The sequence below is a fragment of the Haliotis cracherodii genome, unplaced genomic scaffold (assembly GCF_022045235.1).
Source record: "Haliotis cracherodii isolate W230 unplaced genomic scaffold, xgHalCrac1.p SCAF_3, whole genome shotgun sequence".
NCBI lineage: Eukaryota > Metazoa > Mollusca > Gastropoda > Lepetellida > Haliotidae > Haliotis > Haliotis cracherodii.
In genome coordinates, this window is record NW_027266286.1 from 16,253,356 (window position 1) to 16,274,061 (window position 20,706).

The window sequence follows — 20,706 nt, forward strand, 5'->3', positions numbered from 1 at the left end:
GAACGAAACAAACCAAGGGAGGTAACTCTCCCACTACCTAGGCAGTCTGCCGCTAAACAAACAACGGTCGCCAACCACACTGGCGCAACCTCCTTTTTTCTTTGTAAAACATTACCTGATATGGGTTACTATTAAAGTCTCATACTGTCATAAACAATACCCAAAAGAACTGGTCACAATAAAACTTAAAACCTGATGTAGATATCCTTGACATCACGTGATATAAGCTGATACGACACCATAACTATAGCCTAAATGCGAAAAGGTATCCAGACACAGTTGATGGACAGAGCAACATAAACATGTTAGAAATCGGTAACATAGTCATTGAGGTGTTGAGGTGGTCGCCGTGCTCGGATTGACCTCCTTTGTGCATTGACTGGAGTTGAATACACGGTATCATCAGTGTCATCTGTATTCACAATGTCATTGTCACTAACATTTTCAAGCAAGGAATCCTGATTATCCAGAGGAGGATGTTCTGGTGGGTTGACTAAAATGTCTTGGTCATGGTATGGTTCATTTAGCACTGGGGGAACGATGGGAAGGGTAGGTGGTTCAGTCCTTTGGGGAACAGTATCTATCTCACCATCCGAAGACTCACCGCACACATATTGCTGAGGAAGTCCACTTGACTGTTCATGTTGACATGGAACTCTGAAGCACTCTGATTTTTTTACTCTATATGACGTGCTTCGAAGTTGGGAACCCACAAACTTCTGAATGTTGCACCATTCACCATCGTTAACAACCACAAGGTATCGATCTCGTGACCGTGATTTATTACGATCTGCATGTAGATATACAAGGTCGCCAATGCTGATGTTAGGGGTGGGCAGGCTAGGGATATGGGCTTTAGACATCTCACTGTGTAGATGATTGGTAGTTCGCTGGTGATGTTGGTCTAGGATCAATTTTCTGTCTCCAACGGGTATCTGGTGGTTGTTAAATTGATCTCTTTGTGTCCACATTTCCCTGGCGGATAACCCTCTGGATCTGATGCGAGAATTTAGTTGAGCAGTGGCTATAGCTAGGGTTATAGGTGTGACCGACCCCCCCAAAGGATCAATTTTTAACAACTCCAGCTCCAGCTCTTGAATAGCTCGCTCGGCTACGGGATTCTTGTTCTTGTTCTTTATTCGACCAATTTCAATGCAAAGTCATTGACTTCGGAGAAGGTCATCTTGAACTAAGGCCTTAAACCCTGGAGCTGGGTCAGTTCTGATGACCGCCGGGGGTCCATCTAATGGTCTCATCTCAACACTTAGGCGAATCAAAGCCTCACGTAGGGTTCCCTTTTGCTCATTTTCAATGGCACATGTACAGGTGAAAGATGTGACACATTCTCTCAACACAAGTATGAGTTGCCGTTCTCTTTTTATTACATCTGCAGCAAACGCGGCTCCAATGATCTCTGGGGGATCAGTAGATGACTGAGCCACAACTGTGTGGGGGACCTGTTGAAGAGATGTACAGTGATAACATCCGCTTGAAACTTTAGTTATTGCTTGATCCATGTCCAAAGCATAGAAGTAGCGGTTCACAACGAGTTTCAACTGGTGGGCAGAAGGATGATTTAACTGGATGTGCATTGCAGTCAGTAATCCATCCAAGACTTGTCGTGGAATGACGATGCACTCTCTGATGGTAACAAGAGGCTCATTTCTTTGAATCACCAACACACCATCTTTGGCGATGGTCACAGACTGTAGATAACGTTTTACGTCTTTAACATCAGTTTGTTTCTTGGATGGGCGAGTGCCCTGTATGAGATGAGCATGTGTGCGTCTGAGATCAGAACACTCTGACTGGATGGCAAGCCATGCATTCCTGTTGGTGTATGGAAGTTTAGATTTCCCTGACATGATGTCCTGAACAGAAGTACCACGTACCGTACAGTCCTCAGTTTGACGAATGAATGAGCAAATCTGACACAGGGGCTCGTCACACTTGGATGCATTTCTACTGGCAAAATCAGATGGAATATTTGCAGAACCACTGAGATGGCGAACAGAGGCCTGGTATCTACTCACTGTCGACAAAAAGGAAGACACTCTTGGGCTTGCTGAAAACTCTCCACGACACAACTTTTCATATGCTTGAACGCATGGTTTACTGTCAGTCAGGATACATGCTTGTAGGCTTGACTGTACTAGGTAAGGACTAAAGTGCTTGGTGGCAACAGCTATAGATAGTGCTTCTATTTCACACGGTAGCCATGTCATTTGACGCTGGCGCAGTTTGGCACTGAAGAAACCAGCGAGAAGAGTACTGTTGTTCCTTGTAATGTAGAGAGTAGCACCTATGCCATGGTTTTTCACTGCTCCATCTGTAACGATCCATAGCTGGTCATCCCTCCGAGGAAGAACAATGGTTTTATGTGAGGATAGTGCAGATTGAGCATTTCCAAAGGCACAGATAAGTACCTCTGACCAAACTATTCTCTCTGCTGAAGGACGTCCAGCTTGAAGAGTGTCCAATAGACCCAATAGTCCAGCACAACCTGGTATTACCCGGGCTAACACTTTGTAGGCTCCAATAAACAACCTCAAACCCTTGACTGTAGATGGACGGGTGCAACTAGAGAGGGTGGAAATTCTGTGAGGACTTGCTTGAATTGAGCCATTTTTCCAAATCCATCCTAAGATGGTCACACTAGAAGGGCCGACAGTAGTCTTGGCAGCTGAAAGCTTTAATCCATTAAATTGCAAGGCCTGCAGAACACGTCGCCAGTTGTTCAGAAGCTCGTCTACGGTATTACCTCCACAATATAAGTCATCTGCCAACTTGGCCACTGATCCTTCCTTGAGCAAGTGCCCAAGCACACGATACATCAATTCTTCTAACGCAGTTTCAGAGCCCGGCATGCCCATGGCTGATCGGGCATAAACACGGACTCCACGGAAGGGAGTGGCCACACCACAATATTTCATTGATCCACGTGACAGGGGTATTTGGTAAAAAGCATTTGTCAAATCTGTGGTTATGATGTACTTCCATGCAGCTATCTGGCGTAATGTAGAATCAACATCAGGCATGAGTGATGGTTGTGGTTTACTATACCGCCCCACATCTGTGAATGCTGTAACCAGACGAAATCCACCATTTGACTTCTTGACAAGGAAGGATGGATTTAAATATTCCACTGATATCCCCACATCTTCAGGCTTGGCGAAGACACCAATGTTCTCAAGCTCATCGAATTTGTCTTGCAGCTCTACAAGTTTGTCACGTGAGTATTGTGGGACTCGTCCCTTGCGTTGAGGGGGTTGGACAGGACCCATGTTGACAACTGCCTTGAACGGGCCAGATTTGCCATTATATCCATGGACATGTGGATTAAACACATCATCGTACTCCTTTATGAGGGCGTGGAAACTGTTGCGAGTGTCTGGTGAGAACTGGTTATCTGGGTCAATGCGTACCTGTTCTGAACAATTGACCTTGCATGTAGTAGTGGACTGTCTGAGAGGAATGCTTTCTGATTGACTATCGACCATCTCGGTCTCAGAGTTTGGGATGGTGAATACTTGTTGAACTTGGCAAAAGTGCTCATGCTTCTTGAGGACAAGAGGCTCTTTGGTGTCATTAGGAATTCTAATCTTCCCTGAAACGCTGGACACTATATCTGGTGCTGGCCATACTTTGTGGTCTTTGAATAAATCACCTGTTAGACGTGGTTCCACTGCGAATGTGTCATCTGAGTGGATCAGGTCATCCGGGAGTGATAACTCTATGAAATCGCCAGGCCAGATTGTTGTAGGGGACTTAGGCGCTCGTAAGACATGTGCGCGTCTTACTGTATGGTGTGACGAGTGGGTTTCTTGGTTGCCGTACTGGAAGGTGGTTCCATCTCCAAGTGTAATTTGGCGCTTAGCTGGGCGAACGGCAACATCATTTACTTCCATGAACGGTGTTCCTGCAAGCAATTCGACATCAAGGTTCTCCACAACAAGGCCCTCGAAAATAAAATCCTTATTGTCACGGCTGAGAGTTACTCGTGTTTCACCAACAATATGGAGTGGGGATGAACCATCAGCCTGATGGGCAGATTGTGAACTTTTGGTGACTGCAATGCCGAGTCTCCTGGCAGTAGTCTGACTGATCATATTACCTGTAGCTCCACTGTCGAGGGTAAGACATATGACATTATGACCATAAAATGCGTTCATATATGGAGACTGACGTACACTGACTCTATTGACTGAAGCATTGTTTACACTTGAGGCAGTAACGGGAGATGTTGATACTGTGTCTGTATGAGGGGACTGTCCATCTTCATCCTCTGACTCATCCAGGATGCTAGCTATTTGACGTGCCTTAGCCATGTATTTTCTGTCTTGATCAGGTAAGTATGAACATTCACTGAGAAAGTGATTGTCACTGGGACGACCAGCTGTGTGACAGAGGGGACACGTTTTTGAGGTTGACTGGTAACGACGTTTATTGGATGTCTGCTGTATGCGAGGTCTAAAATTAGATCTTTGAGTGAAGTTGTTTGCTCTAGAGGTAGCAGTCCTCATGACCTTGGCATCCTCAGATGAATGTATTTCATCTAACAGGGAATTGAGTGCCTGTGATATCTCAGGTTTAATTGACGCTAGAGTACGGGATCTCAGTTCCGTTCCATATCGTTGCTTCACCAGCTTGGGCAAATCAGGATGGATAAGGCGCAACCAAGTCAGGATAATAATGTTCTCTAACGTAGGTGTTAATTCCTCATCCTCGCCAATCGCCTCTCCATGATGAGTGATTCCACCATTTTGTTTGAGCAGATTATCTTCCACAAATGCAGACAGGCGCTGGTAAAGATCCTCTGGTCGCTCCTCAGGTTGGAGATGTATGTCACACAAATCAAGAAAATGTGCACCAGATGACTGGAAGCCGTAGTGTAGTCTGATAGTCTGCCAGATACTTGAAATGGATACTGAACTTTTCACAATGGTGTTCCTGGCAATTACAGGACAATAATTGGCGATTTGGCCCAACATTAACTCGAGTGATGTTACCTTTTGCGCTGCTGTCTTGCGTTGAGCTCTAGCAACGTCTTCCCCATCATTTTCAAATCCTCGTAACGGGGTTGCACGTGTACATTTTCCCCACGTGGTGCCGTCAGCAAGAAATGTTGCAAAATTCGTGTCCAGTGATAATGTATATAGTAGGTTTTGTTTCCAATTCTCAAACGAATTAACAGTTTCATGTTTCGTGAGAGACCACTGTTTCGGAGCCTGTGAGTGTTTGCCATGATGTTATGCTAGTAGGCCTACTTGAAATACCCGCGCTATCGTGGCGATGTCGACCAGGTAGATTGCACACTTATTCGTGTAGTAACTGCGAAAGTCAGGTTAATTGCCGTGTTCAGAGATGCGGATGATCGTCTCCGCTGCCACCACGCCAGCTTGGACCCTCGCAATTCACAACCCAACACAGGTATTCCAATATACTTGTAGCTTTACTCCTCAGTAATGGCCAAACAACATGTGAAGAGAGAACGAAACAAACCAAGGGAGGTAACTCTCCCACTACCTAGGCAGTCTGCCGCTAAACATAAACAACGGTCGCCAACCACACTGGCGTAGTGTGAGATAGGATAAGTTTACTAGATTTTTTTTACAATAAAATGTATATTTACATACGTATCCTATCTCACACTATAAATGCACACCTGTCTACCCCTGGGTCACAATTCCTTAGTCTATAACTCTCTTGACAGAGAATGAGTTCGCTGGGATAGACACGTGATCAGCACACACAGGTCAACCAGCATGCAAGCATGCGTGACCCAGGTGTTGGGAGGTGGCCATGGTGATGTGAGGTATGTATGGGTGAATTAATTTTAGGAGCTGGAAACCTTTGTTTCAGACATGTTTCCACTTAGGATCGAAAGAAGAAAGAGAAATGCATCGTGTGTGATAGATAAGTATATGGATATACAATTTATTGTAAAATTTTCAATTTTCACAGCTTCTGTTACCAATCAGTTTGTTTGAGTGTTATGTTTGTTACAGTAGAGCTGAATTCAACTTAACACTTGTCCAGTGGTGACATTAGATTGTCATTATGAGGGAAAGCTGCTTTTGTGCTCATACCTGTTTACAAACCTAGATGAGCGGCCATATGTATCGCAATACAGAACACCTCTCCATGTTGTGATATATTGTAATACAATTTACACGATACACTTATAGTCCTCGCTACTTGAAATAGAATCACAAAATACCGCAATGATTAATCACCGAAGAGGGCTGCATGTGTGCTAATACTTAAATGGTTAAAACAAGCCATTTCGCCAATCAGGAATGTTACCGGTACTAACTGTGATGACAGACATTTTCAAGAAATGTCCTTTTTACTGTGGTATCATGACGACACAGACAGTTTACTTTTTCCTGTTTGACCCTAGTTTCAAATTCTTTAGGAATCAGATTAGCCCTGTCCAGAATCATGCATACTGAAACAGTTCAGTGTGATTAATTGTAATTCTGGGTCGTGGAGTCATTTGAGCTCACTTCATGATGCCGCATACAACAAAATAAGGAAAGTTTTGAGAGAGTATTTTATGTGCAAAAGATGTCCTCATGCATGTAGCCAAGTTAATAGTTATATAATTGTGTGTTGGCACATGTGACCTAACAGATAGATTGTTGTTTGTTGTTTAACACTACACTCAGCAATATTCCAGCTATATGATGGCGGTCTGTAAATAATCGAGTCTGGACCAGACAATCCAGTGATTGACATCATGAGCATCGATCCACACAATTGGGAGACGATTACATGCATCAACCAAGTCAGCAAGTCTGACCACCCGATCCCGTTAGTTGACTTTTACAACAAGGATAGTCGCCTGTTACGGCAAGCATGGGTTGCTGAAGACCTATTCTACATTCTTCATGGGTCCCTACTCCCTAACAGATAGTGAAAAGGGTGTGCCAAGGTGTTGGAAACTATTAGGATTTACATAAAACATTAATTATACATGTGTAGATGTAGATGGGTGTGTGCATAATAGGTTTATGATGCTTTTTCTCCCACTCAAAGACATTATCGTGAGCACCTGTTATTGATCCTGTTATTAGACTAATGTTATATATATGTGTTCTTCGCAGATCTGGACTTATGGACTTATGGTTGTAATCTATTTGATTAATTATCTTCAAAATTTCATTTGATATTGTTTACATTAAATGTAGCTAAATCGTCTGTGAACTGATAAGCAGATCACTCCAACTCACCATTATTTACAGCAACGACAATCAGATGAATGCTATTGACGCCTTGATAAGAACCTGGGTCATTTGACTACAATGTATTATATGTCAATATATGTTTTTGGGTTCAAAACGGCTAGATGTAAAATATAACCATCTTCTACAAAGAATAATGATGTTGTTATCCATAAAACATTAAAAAGATCCATGTTTTCATGTCTTGTGTTAGTTGATAATTGTTGGAAAAAAGTGAGCACTTACTATACTCAATACCCCTTTGACTCACCATGAAAAGACAACAGTGTATGCAAAGAGTTTGTCTAAACTTTATTGAAAAAGATTATGCATTCATTGGCAAAATACATACTGCAAACACTGACAAGGAAAACAATTTAACTTGGAAGAGGAGCTGATGAATATGTAGTGAATACAAAGACAGGACTACAATAATAATATAACAATAGCAGGGTTATATGCAAAGCAGAAATATGCAAAATATATATTGGGCACAATAATATTCATAGTTTCAAGTTCTTGACAAGACATACAAAGGTCCTGTAATTAAGAGATTATTATCCTCCGCCACAAAGTGGTGCGGGGGATGTGGGGACAGAGTTCCTCTGTCCGTCCTTCCATCTGTCCATACGCTTCTCAAAGGAGACAAATTTTCTCCAAAACTATTTAAGTCAGAGAAATGAAATTGTACACACTGATGTTACTGGTCATGATCTCAAATGAGTTCAAAATTACAGAGTTATGGCCCTTGCTTCAACTTAAAGCATACTGCGTGAAATGGGGGACAAGTTTTCTCAGCAACTGCTGAAGTTAGCTTATCTACCGGTACTTAAAGAGAGTTATTTTGTCCAGAGAGGGGCCTTTTGTGTGGATTAATTTCACATTTAATCTTTTTTTCTGACGGCATAAAGCAGCCCAAGTGCCTAACGCTTCTTATGGCTTTATAGAACTCTTTTTTTATAGTTTATTTCACTATATGAACAAACAAAGTTCTAATGAGCCCCATTGCGAGGCATAGTGATAACGCTGTTTTCTTGTTTCACCAGCTCTACACCATTTCATTACTGTACAGGACCTTTACCTTTCTTGTAAGGACCCTTAAAATTAGAAATTGGGGCCCTCTGGACCCCTAGTTTGAGGTCAAGGTGAAACCCTGCAATAAGCCCTTCAAAATTTCAGTAGAGGACACACTGGGTAGGTAGTTGCCTTGGTCTCTGTTAATGGCTGGCTGTCTCTAGAGTTCTATATAACAAGCACTTTAAAGCTCCAGAAGCTGTTTTCTGATTGGCTAGTATCAACTTCTTGTTAGTCATTTCATTGGTTGGTCAAAGTTCACAAAGGTTCTGACGTGACCCGTAATGGGATGTCCTCAGATTTTCTTTAGCGGTATAAAGAACTAAGATTTCATTTGATTGAGACTGAATGTACCCAAGTACATAGATCAACATATAAAGGTCATATATCAACTGTGATAAACGTGATAACTTCCGTAGTTCACACTGAATTCAGAACTCAAAGTGAAAGTAGCTGTGGTGTTATAAAAGCTCAAGTCAGTTTGGTGACTATTAGTACCATAGTCGGAAATACATGGACACTTTTTAAACATATTATTTTAACTGATACATTCAAAATGGATGTGGTGATTTACCAAGTTAGGAAGTAACAAAACAAATGAAGCGTAGCTGCATAAGTAGTTTTACATGAACTGTCTAATTGACATTATGAAGTATAAATGAGGTGGCAAAACTACTGGTTTAGTCTCAAGACCCTCATGCCACTGACAGTCTAGTTCCAAACACTGTTTACCAATAAGTGGTTATGAAGTAACAAAACAAATTAAGCCAGGCTGCATGAGTCAGGTTTAGCTTTGTATGAACTGATAGTAGTCTCCACAGCGTCGGCTCCAGGTCGGACCCTCGGCTTCAGTGCCAGCATAGACTCCAGCAGGGCGGCTTTCTGTCTGTTGGACACATGCGTCGCAATTGCCCTCTTGATCTGTTCTTGACTTGCTTGATGAAACACTTTACTTGAATTAGGGATGACTGGACACAGTAGAGTATGAGTGCCGGCGTTGAAGGTTTGCAAAGAATGCATGGTGTAGAAGACCATCCCAAGAGAATAAATATCACATGCTTTGGTATAGTGACCAGAGTAAACCTCAGGAGCCATAAAAAGGGGGGTGCCACAACCTGTATTCAAATAGTAGGTGGAGGACATTGTTGCCATGTCACGTGATGTAGGAAAGGTGAATCGAGCAAGTCCCAAATCCGCAATCTTGCAGATGGGATCTCTGAGAAATCGTGCTACCAGCAGAATGTTGTCGGGTTTGATATCTCTGTGGACGATTTCTTTGTCATGGAGATAGTGAATACCCCGAGCCATGTCAAGCATGAAATTACATATAGTTTCCTCCCCTGGTCTGTTTTCAATCATGTAGTCATTCAGCGTTCCAAGGTCACAGTACTCCATTAGAATATTGACCTCATCATGAGACATCTGCACATCAAACAATTTCACAATATTGTCATGATCAGAGCACGCCTGTAGTGTTCTTATTTCCCTCATAATACCTGTTTGATATAGGTCGGGCGTCTTCTTCAGTTTCTTCAGGGCATATAGTTGACCATCAATCGTCACCTTGTACACAACACCGAACTGACCTTCTCCAAGCTTTCCATGTTCTATGTAACTTTGTTGAGCCCCCATCTTGAGTTGCTCCCTGATGAACACGGGTGTTGTGAATTCATATGACAGATAGTGATCAAGTCGGTGTCACTGAGAATACTTAGAACTCATAGCGTAAGTAGCTTGAGGAAAATGAAAACTTGATAGCTATGTGTTGTAGGCGAAACATAATCTTATTAGGGCATACAATAAACTTTGAAAAGTTTAAATATGAACTTACTCATAAAGTGGTGAATGTTTAGCTTAAGCGTCATTAGATAGCTTTGTGTGGTTCAGTGAAATGTAATTTTATCAGGTCATACAATGGACATTGAAATGTGTAACTGGTATTAGATTAACTGATAAATGCAAATGTATGTGGCGCATGTTTAGCTTATGACTCAAAATCCTGGTTTTTATTAGTACTTGCCGATCAATTTCTTGCAAATGCAATACACTTTAATGTAGGCTTCTTTTCACTATATTAAACATTGATGTCTGTATTTGCGTATATGTGTATCCCATAGATTTGATAAGTATCTTAAATGAATCTATGTTAAGAGTTATGTTCAATCCAAAATTTTAGAAGGCCCCCTTAACTGACACCAAGGGCCCCTCGGAACAACACTGCCTTACATCAAGTATCAATGAGATATATTCCCCTGTAATTAGCTGGCTCCTTCTTATTACCTCCCTTGAATACGGGACAGATTATTTTCTTTCCCCTCTCCTCCAGAAAAACTGCATTGTGAGCGATTCTGTTGCATCTATTTTTGTGAAATAGGTGCAATATGATGTCCTGTTGATTTCATAAACTCACTTACAATACCGTTTATTATGTGTTATTTATTATTTTTCAATTGTGCAAACTCATAAGGACTTCTACATCAGTGAAAGTTGTGTAAAGATCATCACACATGTCTGTGTGAGACAAAGCTGGATCCTCATTGTGTATATCTGTTATCAGAGAGTTATAATCACTGTCAATGTGTTTCTCAATACTCGGAAGATTTTGAAAATGCCCAAGCCACTGGTCTGGAGTAACAACATTTTATATTCCCGAGGCACATCTACATTTTTTTCAAGTTTTCCAAAATAACTTGGAGCTGTTCCTAGCAAATAACCATCCTACTCCTTGTTTCTCATAATAATCTTCACTTTTGGTACCAAAAAAAATGTCTTCAGCAATCTACTTTGAACTCGTCCATATCCTTGCCTTTCGGTGAGCTATTAAAACTGCATATTTCCTCTGTTTAATAGTCTCTAACTCTTCATCCATTCTTGGAGGCTGCTTCTGTCAGAGACCATATACCGGTATATATCGGTATATGGTCTCTGCTTCGCTGTTGTTTTACGTGACTGCTAGCCTTATTGTCGTTGGTTTGTTGTTTAACACAACATTATTCAATATTCAATATTCAAGCTATATGACAGATGTCTGTAAATAATCGAGTCTGGACCAGACAATCCAGTGATTAATATCATGAGCATCGATCCACGCAATTGGGATACGATGACATGCATCAACCAAGTCAGTGAGCCTGACCACCCGATCCCGTTAGTCGCCTCTTACGACAAGCATAGTCGCCTTTTACAGCAAGCATGTGTTGCTGAAGACCTATTCTACCCCGGCCTTCGGAAATTTACACCATATTAATGTTATAAATATAACTGAACAACTGTTTTTTTCTGTATGATATGTTCATTTCAGAGACTAGATGTTAATGAATACTCTACAGAGGCCTATGCTGCACGCCCTGTGCGCTGATCACATTTCTGTGCCCTTTCTAAATTTAGAAGTGGAACACCCCAATACACATCGAACTAGGTCGCTACAGTAACAAGTCGGTAGAAGAGAGAGTCTGTTTTAACTGTGATAATGCTGTTGAAGATGAATGCTATGTACTTTTAAATTGTCCTATCTATACTGATGAGCGTTTTAAACTTTTAGAAGAATGTTGTCATGTAAATCCAGGTGTTAATGGACTTTGTGATATGCGAAAAATAGTCTTCATATTATTGTGCAATATTTTATGTTCTTTTTACAGTCTCTCGTAACTCTTGTAACTCCAGTCTCTCGTAAATCCATATAGAGTGGCCCTACCTGTTGTATCTTGTATAGGTTTATTGCTGTATTTTATTGGGGTGTGACTTTAATAAATTAAAGTCTGTCAGTCTGTATGTTAGAGTCGTACATGTTAGAGTCGTACATTTTGCCTTCAGAAAACATTCTACTTTGGCCCCAAACTCTTTAACATGCTTGAAACCCCAATATACATAAAGAAGGGATTCAGTATTAATTTCACAGAATGAGCATAGATCATCAAGAATTTTCATTCTTAACAGTTCTTTCTTTGTATAGATGATGTGATGAATAAATTTATGTGGAAAATCAAGTAATTTTACATCTTTTGTACATCAATTTTCTGTATCATAAACACATCCTTCCATGATATATCCAAGTCACATAAATTTTTGTACACACTTAGACTATTCCATCCCGTCTTCCCGAGGCAAGAGAGTTAACTGACTTTAAATGTCAAGTTCCGAACCTTGCCGAACTAGGCTGGAATTCCTGGGCATGATCGCACCGCCACTAGTGGCTGTTACAAGTTATGTCCCTTCTATGACTCTCCTATGGACCAATCAGATTCAACCTCTCATATCATTTGCATTTGCTTCAAACAAAATGGTGGCGCACAGTCAAGACGATCTCAGAGATAATCAAGAGATAATCTATATTGTGATAAAACGGGTCTTGCATCTTAAAGTGCATCAAAACATGTGCGCACCTTGATTAAGAACGTGAAATGAGTCGTTGTTGTAGTGGTTGGAGTGATCTCCCTTGTCTTCTTCCGGGTCCAAACAGTAAACATGTGGATTCACGATGAGCATGATGAGGCACATCTGTGCAAGCGGGTTCTCTTCGTAGCCCTTGTCATAGTAGATCGATTGTTACTATCTGACACACAGATTACAGTATGGTTCCCTCAATTGTGTTGATATATTTTTCCACCAAAGATAAATCTGTTGTGCTGAATCTTTTGGTTTCGCCCTGCCTCTCTTGCCTGTGTAAACAGTTGGGATAAAGCTTGGTGATCTTCCCTGACTTGTATTTTTAGATCCTCCAAGACTCGCACTTGTCCTTCTTTTGCTTTTGGCCCATTTCCAGTGTCCCCCGCCGTGATATTGCTGGAATATTGCTAAAAGCGGCGTAAAACCAAACTCACTCACTCACTCACTCTTTCGCTTTTGCTGTTATAGAGTTCACAATCACAATCCTTTGTTATCTAGCGGCGACTAACTGGGTCGATTGTCAGGCTCGCTGTCTTGGTTGAAGTATGTCATCGATCCCAATTGCATGGATCGATGCTCATGATATCAGTCACTAGAGCGCCTGGTTCAGACTCGATAATTTACAGACCGCCGTCATATAGCTGGAATATTGCTGAGTGTGGCAACCAACCAACTAAATTGTGCGCCATGTGTTAACATGCTCCTGCAAATTGTGAATCACGAGGAGTTATCTTCATGAATATGTATTGAAAGATGCATTATTCAATTTAAGAATACCTTTATTTTTCAGGAAATTTATATGAAGCAGTTACTTTTTTCTGATAGTATTGTTACTTTTGAAAAATTTTGGATAATACAATATAATAAAGATTTGATTTGATTTCAGGCATCAAGTTGGTGTGTCAGAGTGCCCTTGGTGATATTCTGGTGCTTCAAGGTCAGTCAGACTCTGAGAGTAAATCTCTGGCCCACTCGACTCATTCCTTCGAAGAACTCCTGATGGGGCTCGACACAACCAACAAGAGACACGCAGAGATATTCCAACAGCAGAAACAGCTGAACGACTTGATTCACCAACTCAGCATTGCCGGACATCTGATAACTAACAATTCTCTCCAAGCAGAGACTTCAACCAAAGGTGATGACGACCATCCAGTTTCCTGCTCTTGCAGTGTTACAGCAACTAGACATGGGTACAAGGTGGACTATGCCCTCATCTGTAAGCTGACCAATCACAGCCCCATTTCACTGTCATGTGACTGGAGTTTGATGGTCGTCATGGTTACAAAGGACCAATCACATACAGAGAGTAGATCACATGGCATGGCTTTGTCACATGGGTTAAAGTCAGGGTCATGTTTGGAAATGAGAGTTCCAATGGATTTAAAATGTGTGTCATCTTTATACTGCGATGTTAAAGTGTATCTTGTGTTATATTCCGAGTTGCTAGGAGACCAGATGTCATTCAAGTTGAATGCCCCAGTTCCAAAGACATCAAGTTTAGGTCTCCCTGCCCTTTTGAAAACTCAGAGACTTGACGTTTTGTATTACTTACGAGAAGCAATCACAGAAGTTGTTAACTCCACACAGTCCTTGGGCAAGAAACCTCTTTCTTCATTGGTCAGGCAGCAGCCAATGAGAAAACAAAGGCATGAAGAAGAAGTTTCAAGTGCAAGACTGATGCTAACGACAGAAATTAGCATTGGAAGGGTCAAGTTGCCCCCTGACTTTGAGGCAAGTTGCCATGAAGGTATGTGACAGTTCCGTTCTTTGCTTCAAGACCTGTGATGTTCCAGGGTAGAATAGCTCTTCAGCAATCCATGCTTGCTGTAAAAGGTGACTAAGCTTGTCGTAAGAGGCGACTAACGGGATCGGGTGGTCAGACTCGCTGACTTTGTTGATGCATGTCATCGTATCCCAATTGCGTGGATCGATGCTCATGATGTCAAACGCTGGATTGTCTGGTCCAGATTCAATTATTTACAGACCGCTGTCATATAGCTGAAATATTGATGAATGCGGCGTTAAACCGCAAACAAAAACAACTTTGCTTCAAACATACCTGGAGCATGACCGAAAGTGATGTTGCGACTCACCAATACATTGATATATCAATAATATTCTCAGATGATACAATACATGATACAATCATGAATGTATCGATTCATATTTTAATCCTGTATCCTTTCGCACATAGAACATTTAATACAGCAATGGAATGACTTTGTTGCCAAAATGGGTCCTTCCTACAATTTAGTAAACAATTTTATCATTGTTATCCCCCCGGCATATAATGCAAGTGATAAAACTAAGGCTGGTCGGCTTTGAATCAGTATACTGTGTGTGGGGTATTCATGTGAAAGTGCTGCATGGTATTTCAGTGGGCAAGCTGGGGGCATGGGTGGCCCTGTCGTCTAAGGCGCCGCAATTGTGGGTTCGAATCCCGGTTCACCCCGATTATGTTTCTAAGTTTGTCAGCACCATACCTGTGCTCGTGGGTTTCACCGAAGTGGTAAACGTCTGAGACCTGCATCACTTCGAGCTTTCCTCCCACATTAAGCTGACACGCTGTGATATAACTGGAATACTGGTAAAAGCGGCGTAAAACACAACTCACTCACCCACTCATTGCTAGAATCAATCACTGGCTCTTCTGGTCTAGAGATAATATAATAATTTACACAACTGAACTTCAGCTACTTCTAAACCCTTGACGCCGGATTTCCTTTGGAGGGGAGGGTGACTAAGGGGTCTGTTACAGATTTTTTCGCCCCAAAATTCAGATCGTTAGGTATAAAGAGTTAAAAACATCAAATTTTCGAGAATTTTTTTTTACCTCTCACAATTTGTCATAATTCATTGTGTTTTGAAGTTTTTCAACAAGCTTTACTACAAGTATTTTTATATAATTTATTTATATTCATAACGAGAGTAAATGAGTCGGGGTGATGTGTAAACCAAGTTTAAGCAGAGGTCTGGCCTAATAGGATTCTCTCTGTTACAGGCGACAGTACATGTGTCAGACTGTTGAAGTATTTGCTGATGGACTCGCAAATAGATATTGAAGCTCTCAAAAAATCGCAGCTGCAGTTAGTTGATCCATGTGGGCATGTGATCAGTGTATCCATGGCAATTGATCCTCAGATGAGTGAGAGACTGTCGGTACAGCTCAGCTGTAACCAGGTGGATGTCTTGGCCCGATGTAGAGCCGCCATTGTTCACAGGATTCAGGTAAGACAGGATGACATACCAGTAACTAGTCATGAAGATCCGGGGTAGAATAGGTCTTCAAAACCAATGCTTGCCGTAAAAGGCGACTATGCTTGTCATAAGAGGCGACTAACGGAATCAGGTGGTCAGGCACACTGACTTGGTTGATGCATGTCATCGTATCCCAGTTGCGTGGATTGGGATGGTTGATATACCATTTGTGATTCAAGGATGGCCCAGCTGTCTAAGGCCCCGTGAACCACTGTGCAGAGGTGCGTCCCTTGGGCACGCCAGAAACCTATCATTGAGGATTTGAATGCCGGTTCGCCCCGGTTTGTCAGCACCATGACCGTGCTAGTAGGTTTCACCTGCATCTGAGACCTGCATCACTTCGGGTTTTCCTCAAACATTAAGCTGACACAGCTTGATATAACTGGAATACTGTTAAAAGCGGCGTTAAACTCAACTCACTCATTCACATGTGATTCAAGACTAATATTGTATGAACTATCTTTATTTGTATATTGTATAACTGTCTTTTGTCAGCTTGTTATTGTAAAATATCATTGAACACAAACTTGAGAATATTGGAGTATGTTTCATGTAAACATTTGCATTGATCTTATGATACATTATTCCAGACAGTCCGCTGTCCGGATGACACGGATCTGCGTGTGCAGGATCTCCGACAGTACCTCACCAAGCTGGAGGTAGGAGTTATAAGCAGCCATGCTACAACACCTAGGCAATAATATACTCAGAATAGATTTTGTCCTGCCCACATATCTATCCAACACCCCATTCCACATCATTATATTGGACCGATGAAGATCCGGGGTAGAATAAGTCTTCAGCAACATATGCTTGCCATAACAGGCAACTATGCTTGTCGTAACAGGCGACTTATGGGATCGGGTGGTCAAACTCACTGACTTGGTTTTTCATGTCATTGTATCCCAATTACAAAGATTGATGCTCATGATATCAATCACTGGATTGCCTGGTCAAGATTTGATTATTTTCAGACCACCATCATATAGCTGGAATGTCGCCGAGTGCTTTGTTAAACAAACAATACAAAATCATTTTATTGTCCTCAAATACCTGCAGTTCTTTTACTTGGGGAGCACAGGTGGCCCAGTCATCTAAGGTGCCACGATTCGCTGTGCAGAGTTGCGTCCCTTGGGCACGCCAGAAACCTATGATTGTGTCCTGGTTCGCCCTGATTATGTTTCTAGGTTTGTCAGCACCATACCCGTGCTCGTGGGTTTCACCGAAGTTGTAAACGTCTAAGACCTGCATCACTTCTGGCTTTCCTCCCACATTAAACTGACATGTAATGATATAACTGGAATAAAGCGGGGTTAAACCCAACTCACTCACTCACTCCTTTACCTGATGAAATACACTTTTAACTTAGTCTTTCCAAGCATTGATGGCTCTCCTTCATGTAAATAACATTTGTGAACAGTCAGTATAAACAAACTGTAGTCTATAAAGTCATTTTCAAAATAATCTTTCTTATATTTAACATAATGTTTTTGCTGATTTTCCTGTGTTGTTTGTTTGTGTGATTGATTGTTTGTTTAACGCCACTATCAGCAGTTTTGCAGCTATATGACAGCAGTCTGTCAATAATCGTGTCTGGACCTGACAATCCAGTGATTGACATCATGAGCATCAAATGATCCAAGCATTTGGAATAAGATAACATGCATCAACCAAGTCAGCGAGCCTGACCACCCAATCCTGTAAGTGGCCTCTTACGGCAAGCATAATCACCTTTTTACAGCAAGCATGGGTTGCTGAAGACCTATTCTATGCCAGATCATCTTTTCCTTGATGTAGATATGGGCAATACAAACATGTATCACACACTTGTTCATAGAGTTGAAAGGTTGCTCCATGCATTGATCATCCCTTTGAAGCAAGGGAGGTAACTGGTTATAAAAGTCCAGTTTACACCCTTGCCAAACAATGCTGGGATTTCGTGGCTCATCGTAGTGCCACCAGGGGTTATATCCCATATATGTCCCTCCTACTGACCAATCACATTCCATCTTTCATGTTACTTGCATTTGCGTAAAACAAAATGGCAGTGCCCAGTCAAGACGATCTGATCGAATATTATCCCCCCGGGATATAATGCGGGGGGATATAGCGATCAGCCAATCTATCCGTCTGTCTGTAATCATTTCCTTTTTCGGGGCAGAACTCGAAAACCATTCAGAGTATTTGATTGAAACATGGCAAATCTATCAGTCACATACTGAAGTGGTACCTTTTGATATTTTGGGATTTTACAAATTTTTATTTTTAAAAATGTTTATGGAAAGACGTTGGACATAGACTCCATGGGAGATGGGTTTTTTTCTGGGGCAGAATTCGAAAACCATTCAGTATATTTGATCGAAACTTGAAAGATGTATCGGTCACATGCTGAAGTGGTGCCTTTTGCTATTTAGTAATTTTTAAATTTTTTATTTTTAATTCTTGATTTCTACTGAAACAATTTGGACTTGGTCTCAAAAGGGTGGGGTAGGTGTCGTTTCTGTAGCACAACTTGAAAACTGTGAGAGAATTTTCATCCAAACTTGGTACATGTATTAACCAAGGGCTGAAGTGTTGCCTTTTGCTATTTAGGATTTTAACAAAAAATAAATATTCCCAGTTCCATGGCAAGAAGTTTGACTTTGACTCTGTTCATAGTGGTGTGTTTGTCTGGACCATATATCTAAAACTAATTTATATTCTTTCTTGAAACTGTGCACACACAAAGATCAGGTTGTCAACTAGTGCCTTTTGCTATTTAGGGATTTTTAGAATTTATATATATCTGTTTCCATGTCAACAAGTTTGATTTTGACTGACATAGAAATACAAAGATCTGAATCCCAATTCCATACTATTGTCTTTATAGCTCAAAATCTACTCTTGTATATGGACAGACAGATTAGAAATTCTCTCATCAAGTTGGACTTCAAGTGATTTGCTCTTTCAAACTTGCTGGGGACAGGGGGATTTGTCATCTTTTGATGACTCTTGTCAACATTAATGTTGTATTAAAAAAGGTCTTACCTCATACAGTGCATCTAATTACATGAGCACTTTGATTAATGCATGAAAAGATTTTGAAAATATCTACAGAGCTCCAGATAACTTTTGGAGCAGTTGAGTTTTTACTCTAGATTTTCGATTTTAATTGGGTTATTACATATTTCATTGGGCAACCAATATTTTTTCACTCATCTATTCATCACTCTACTGGGTTTTTCCCAAATATACTGAACTTTTTAAGATTTAAAAAAAATTAAATAAAGTTTTAGATGTAAATAACTGTTCTTGATATATAGGCTTGACTCAGAAAGTAAATTAGCTTGTAATTGTGTTTCTGAAATTAGCTCCTTTTTACACATGCTTAAAAAGCATCATTGGGTATTTATGCGTGCTGTTTTTATACATTTGAGTTTTTCATTTAATGCATGCATTTCTGTACGCATGTTACTTTAAAGTAATTGGGTGTTGAATATTTTTGGGGGTATTTTACACAAATACACTGCTTATCTGCCAGTTGATGGTACACATGCTTTGAAAATCCTGCAATCGATAGAAATCTGCACAGCAGTTTACCAAAAGTCAGTTAACTCCCTTGCCTTGGGAAGATGTTGATCATATTACATGTCCAAACTTTGTGGAGAGTTAGGATAGTCCCATGGTCAAAGCATACCTTGTCTTGCCACAAATCCCTTCGTTTGATTCCCTACAAGGGAAACCAAACTCGCTTAGTCAGCAACTTTGAAATGAGCTTTTCTAGATGATATCTTATCTTCACATCCTGACCAGTACACTGTACGAGTAACACAAGCCTGGTTATACTATCATCTGTTATACCATATAGACTTCTGTTGTAGACATCATTGTCTTATTATTTTTGTTTCAGAGCATGAAAGGAGAGATCAGTGGCTTGGAAGAACACGTGGGTCGTGACCTTGAGTCTCCCAACACCATCAGGAACTCTTTGTCTTCTGTATATGAAAAACTGAGGAAGATACAATTATAAACAGACTGGGGTCAAGCGTCATTCACCTCCATCAGGATCTTTTTTGTCTTCTGTGGATGAAAATAAGATGGACTAATAGATTCTTATTCTTGTTTCTTATTTCTTTATGAGCCATGTAAGTGTTGAATATTTCAAATATCTTTTTTGTTAAAATCCTTGATTGCTCAAATTAGGACTGTTGATTCATTCAGCACAAGTTGGTTTTGACCAAGTGATAAGACCCGTGAAGATCGGGGATAGAATAGGTCTTGAGCAACCCATGCTTGCCATAAAAGGCGACTATGCTTGTCTTAAGAGGCGACTAACAGGATCGGGTGGTCAGTGTTTGACATCATGAGCATCGATCCACGCAATTGGGATCGATGACATGCTTTTCTTTCCATGTTGGGTGTAGCAAGAGGTGAAAAACAATAATTCAGAAAACATGTATTTGATACTAAAGGCCATATGTTCAATATGTCAATAAACTTGTTGTATCATAACTCACTAGCTAGAGTTTTTGTTACCTCCTCAGCCGTTTGCTGTCAGTAGGGATTCCAGGTTAGAATTAGTCCTTTGGCAGCCGACCCGTGAAGATAGAATAGGTCTTCAGCAACCCATGCTTGCCGTAAAAGGTGACTATGCTTGCCGTAAAAGGTGACTATGCTTGCCGTAAAAGGCGACTAACTGGATCGGGTGGTCAGGCTCGCTGACTTGGTTGATGCATGTCATTGATTCCAATTGCGTGGATTGATGTTCATGATATCAAAC

The 20,706-nt window shown here is 41.0% G+C and overlaps 2 protein-coding genes and 1 pseudogene across 2 annotated transcripts in view; 1 reads left to right on the forward strand and 2 right to left on the reverse strand.

Annotated features, from left to right (window-relative positions):
• The window catches only part of LOC139474817 (Fanconi anemia core complex-associated protein 100-like), a 59,816-nt gene extending 39,424 nt beyond the window's left edge, over positions 1-20,392 (forward strand). The window contains exons 4-7 of the mRNA XM_071257942.1: positions 13,573-14,436; positions 15,691-15,917; positions 16,538-16,606; positions 19,837-20,392. Of these exons, the coding sequence (XP_071114043.1) occupies positions 13,573-14,436; positions 15,691-15,917; positions 16,538-16,606; positions 19,837-19,956 (1,280 nt within the window). The 3' untranslated portion in view covers positions 19,957-20,392. The remainder of the gene's footprint in view (positions 1-13,572; positions 14,437-15,690; positions 15,918-16,537; positions 16,607-19,836) is intronic.
• LOC139473984 (uncharacterized) lies at positions 306-5,059 on the reverse strand (annotated as a pseudogene).
• LOC139474039 (serine/threonine-protein kinase pdik1l-B-like) lies at positions 7,629-9,961 on the reverse strand. The gene has a single exon (XM_071256895.1). It carries the CDS (start codon positions 9,930-9,932, stop codon positions 9,063-9,065), a length of 870 nt encoding a protein of 289 aa, XP_071112996.1. The 5' UTR covers positions 9,933-9,961; the 3' UTR covers positions 7,629-9,062.
• Positions 20,393-20,706: the final 314 nt, after the last annotated feature.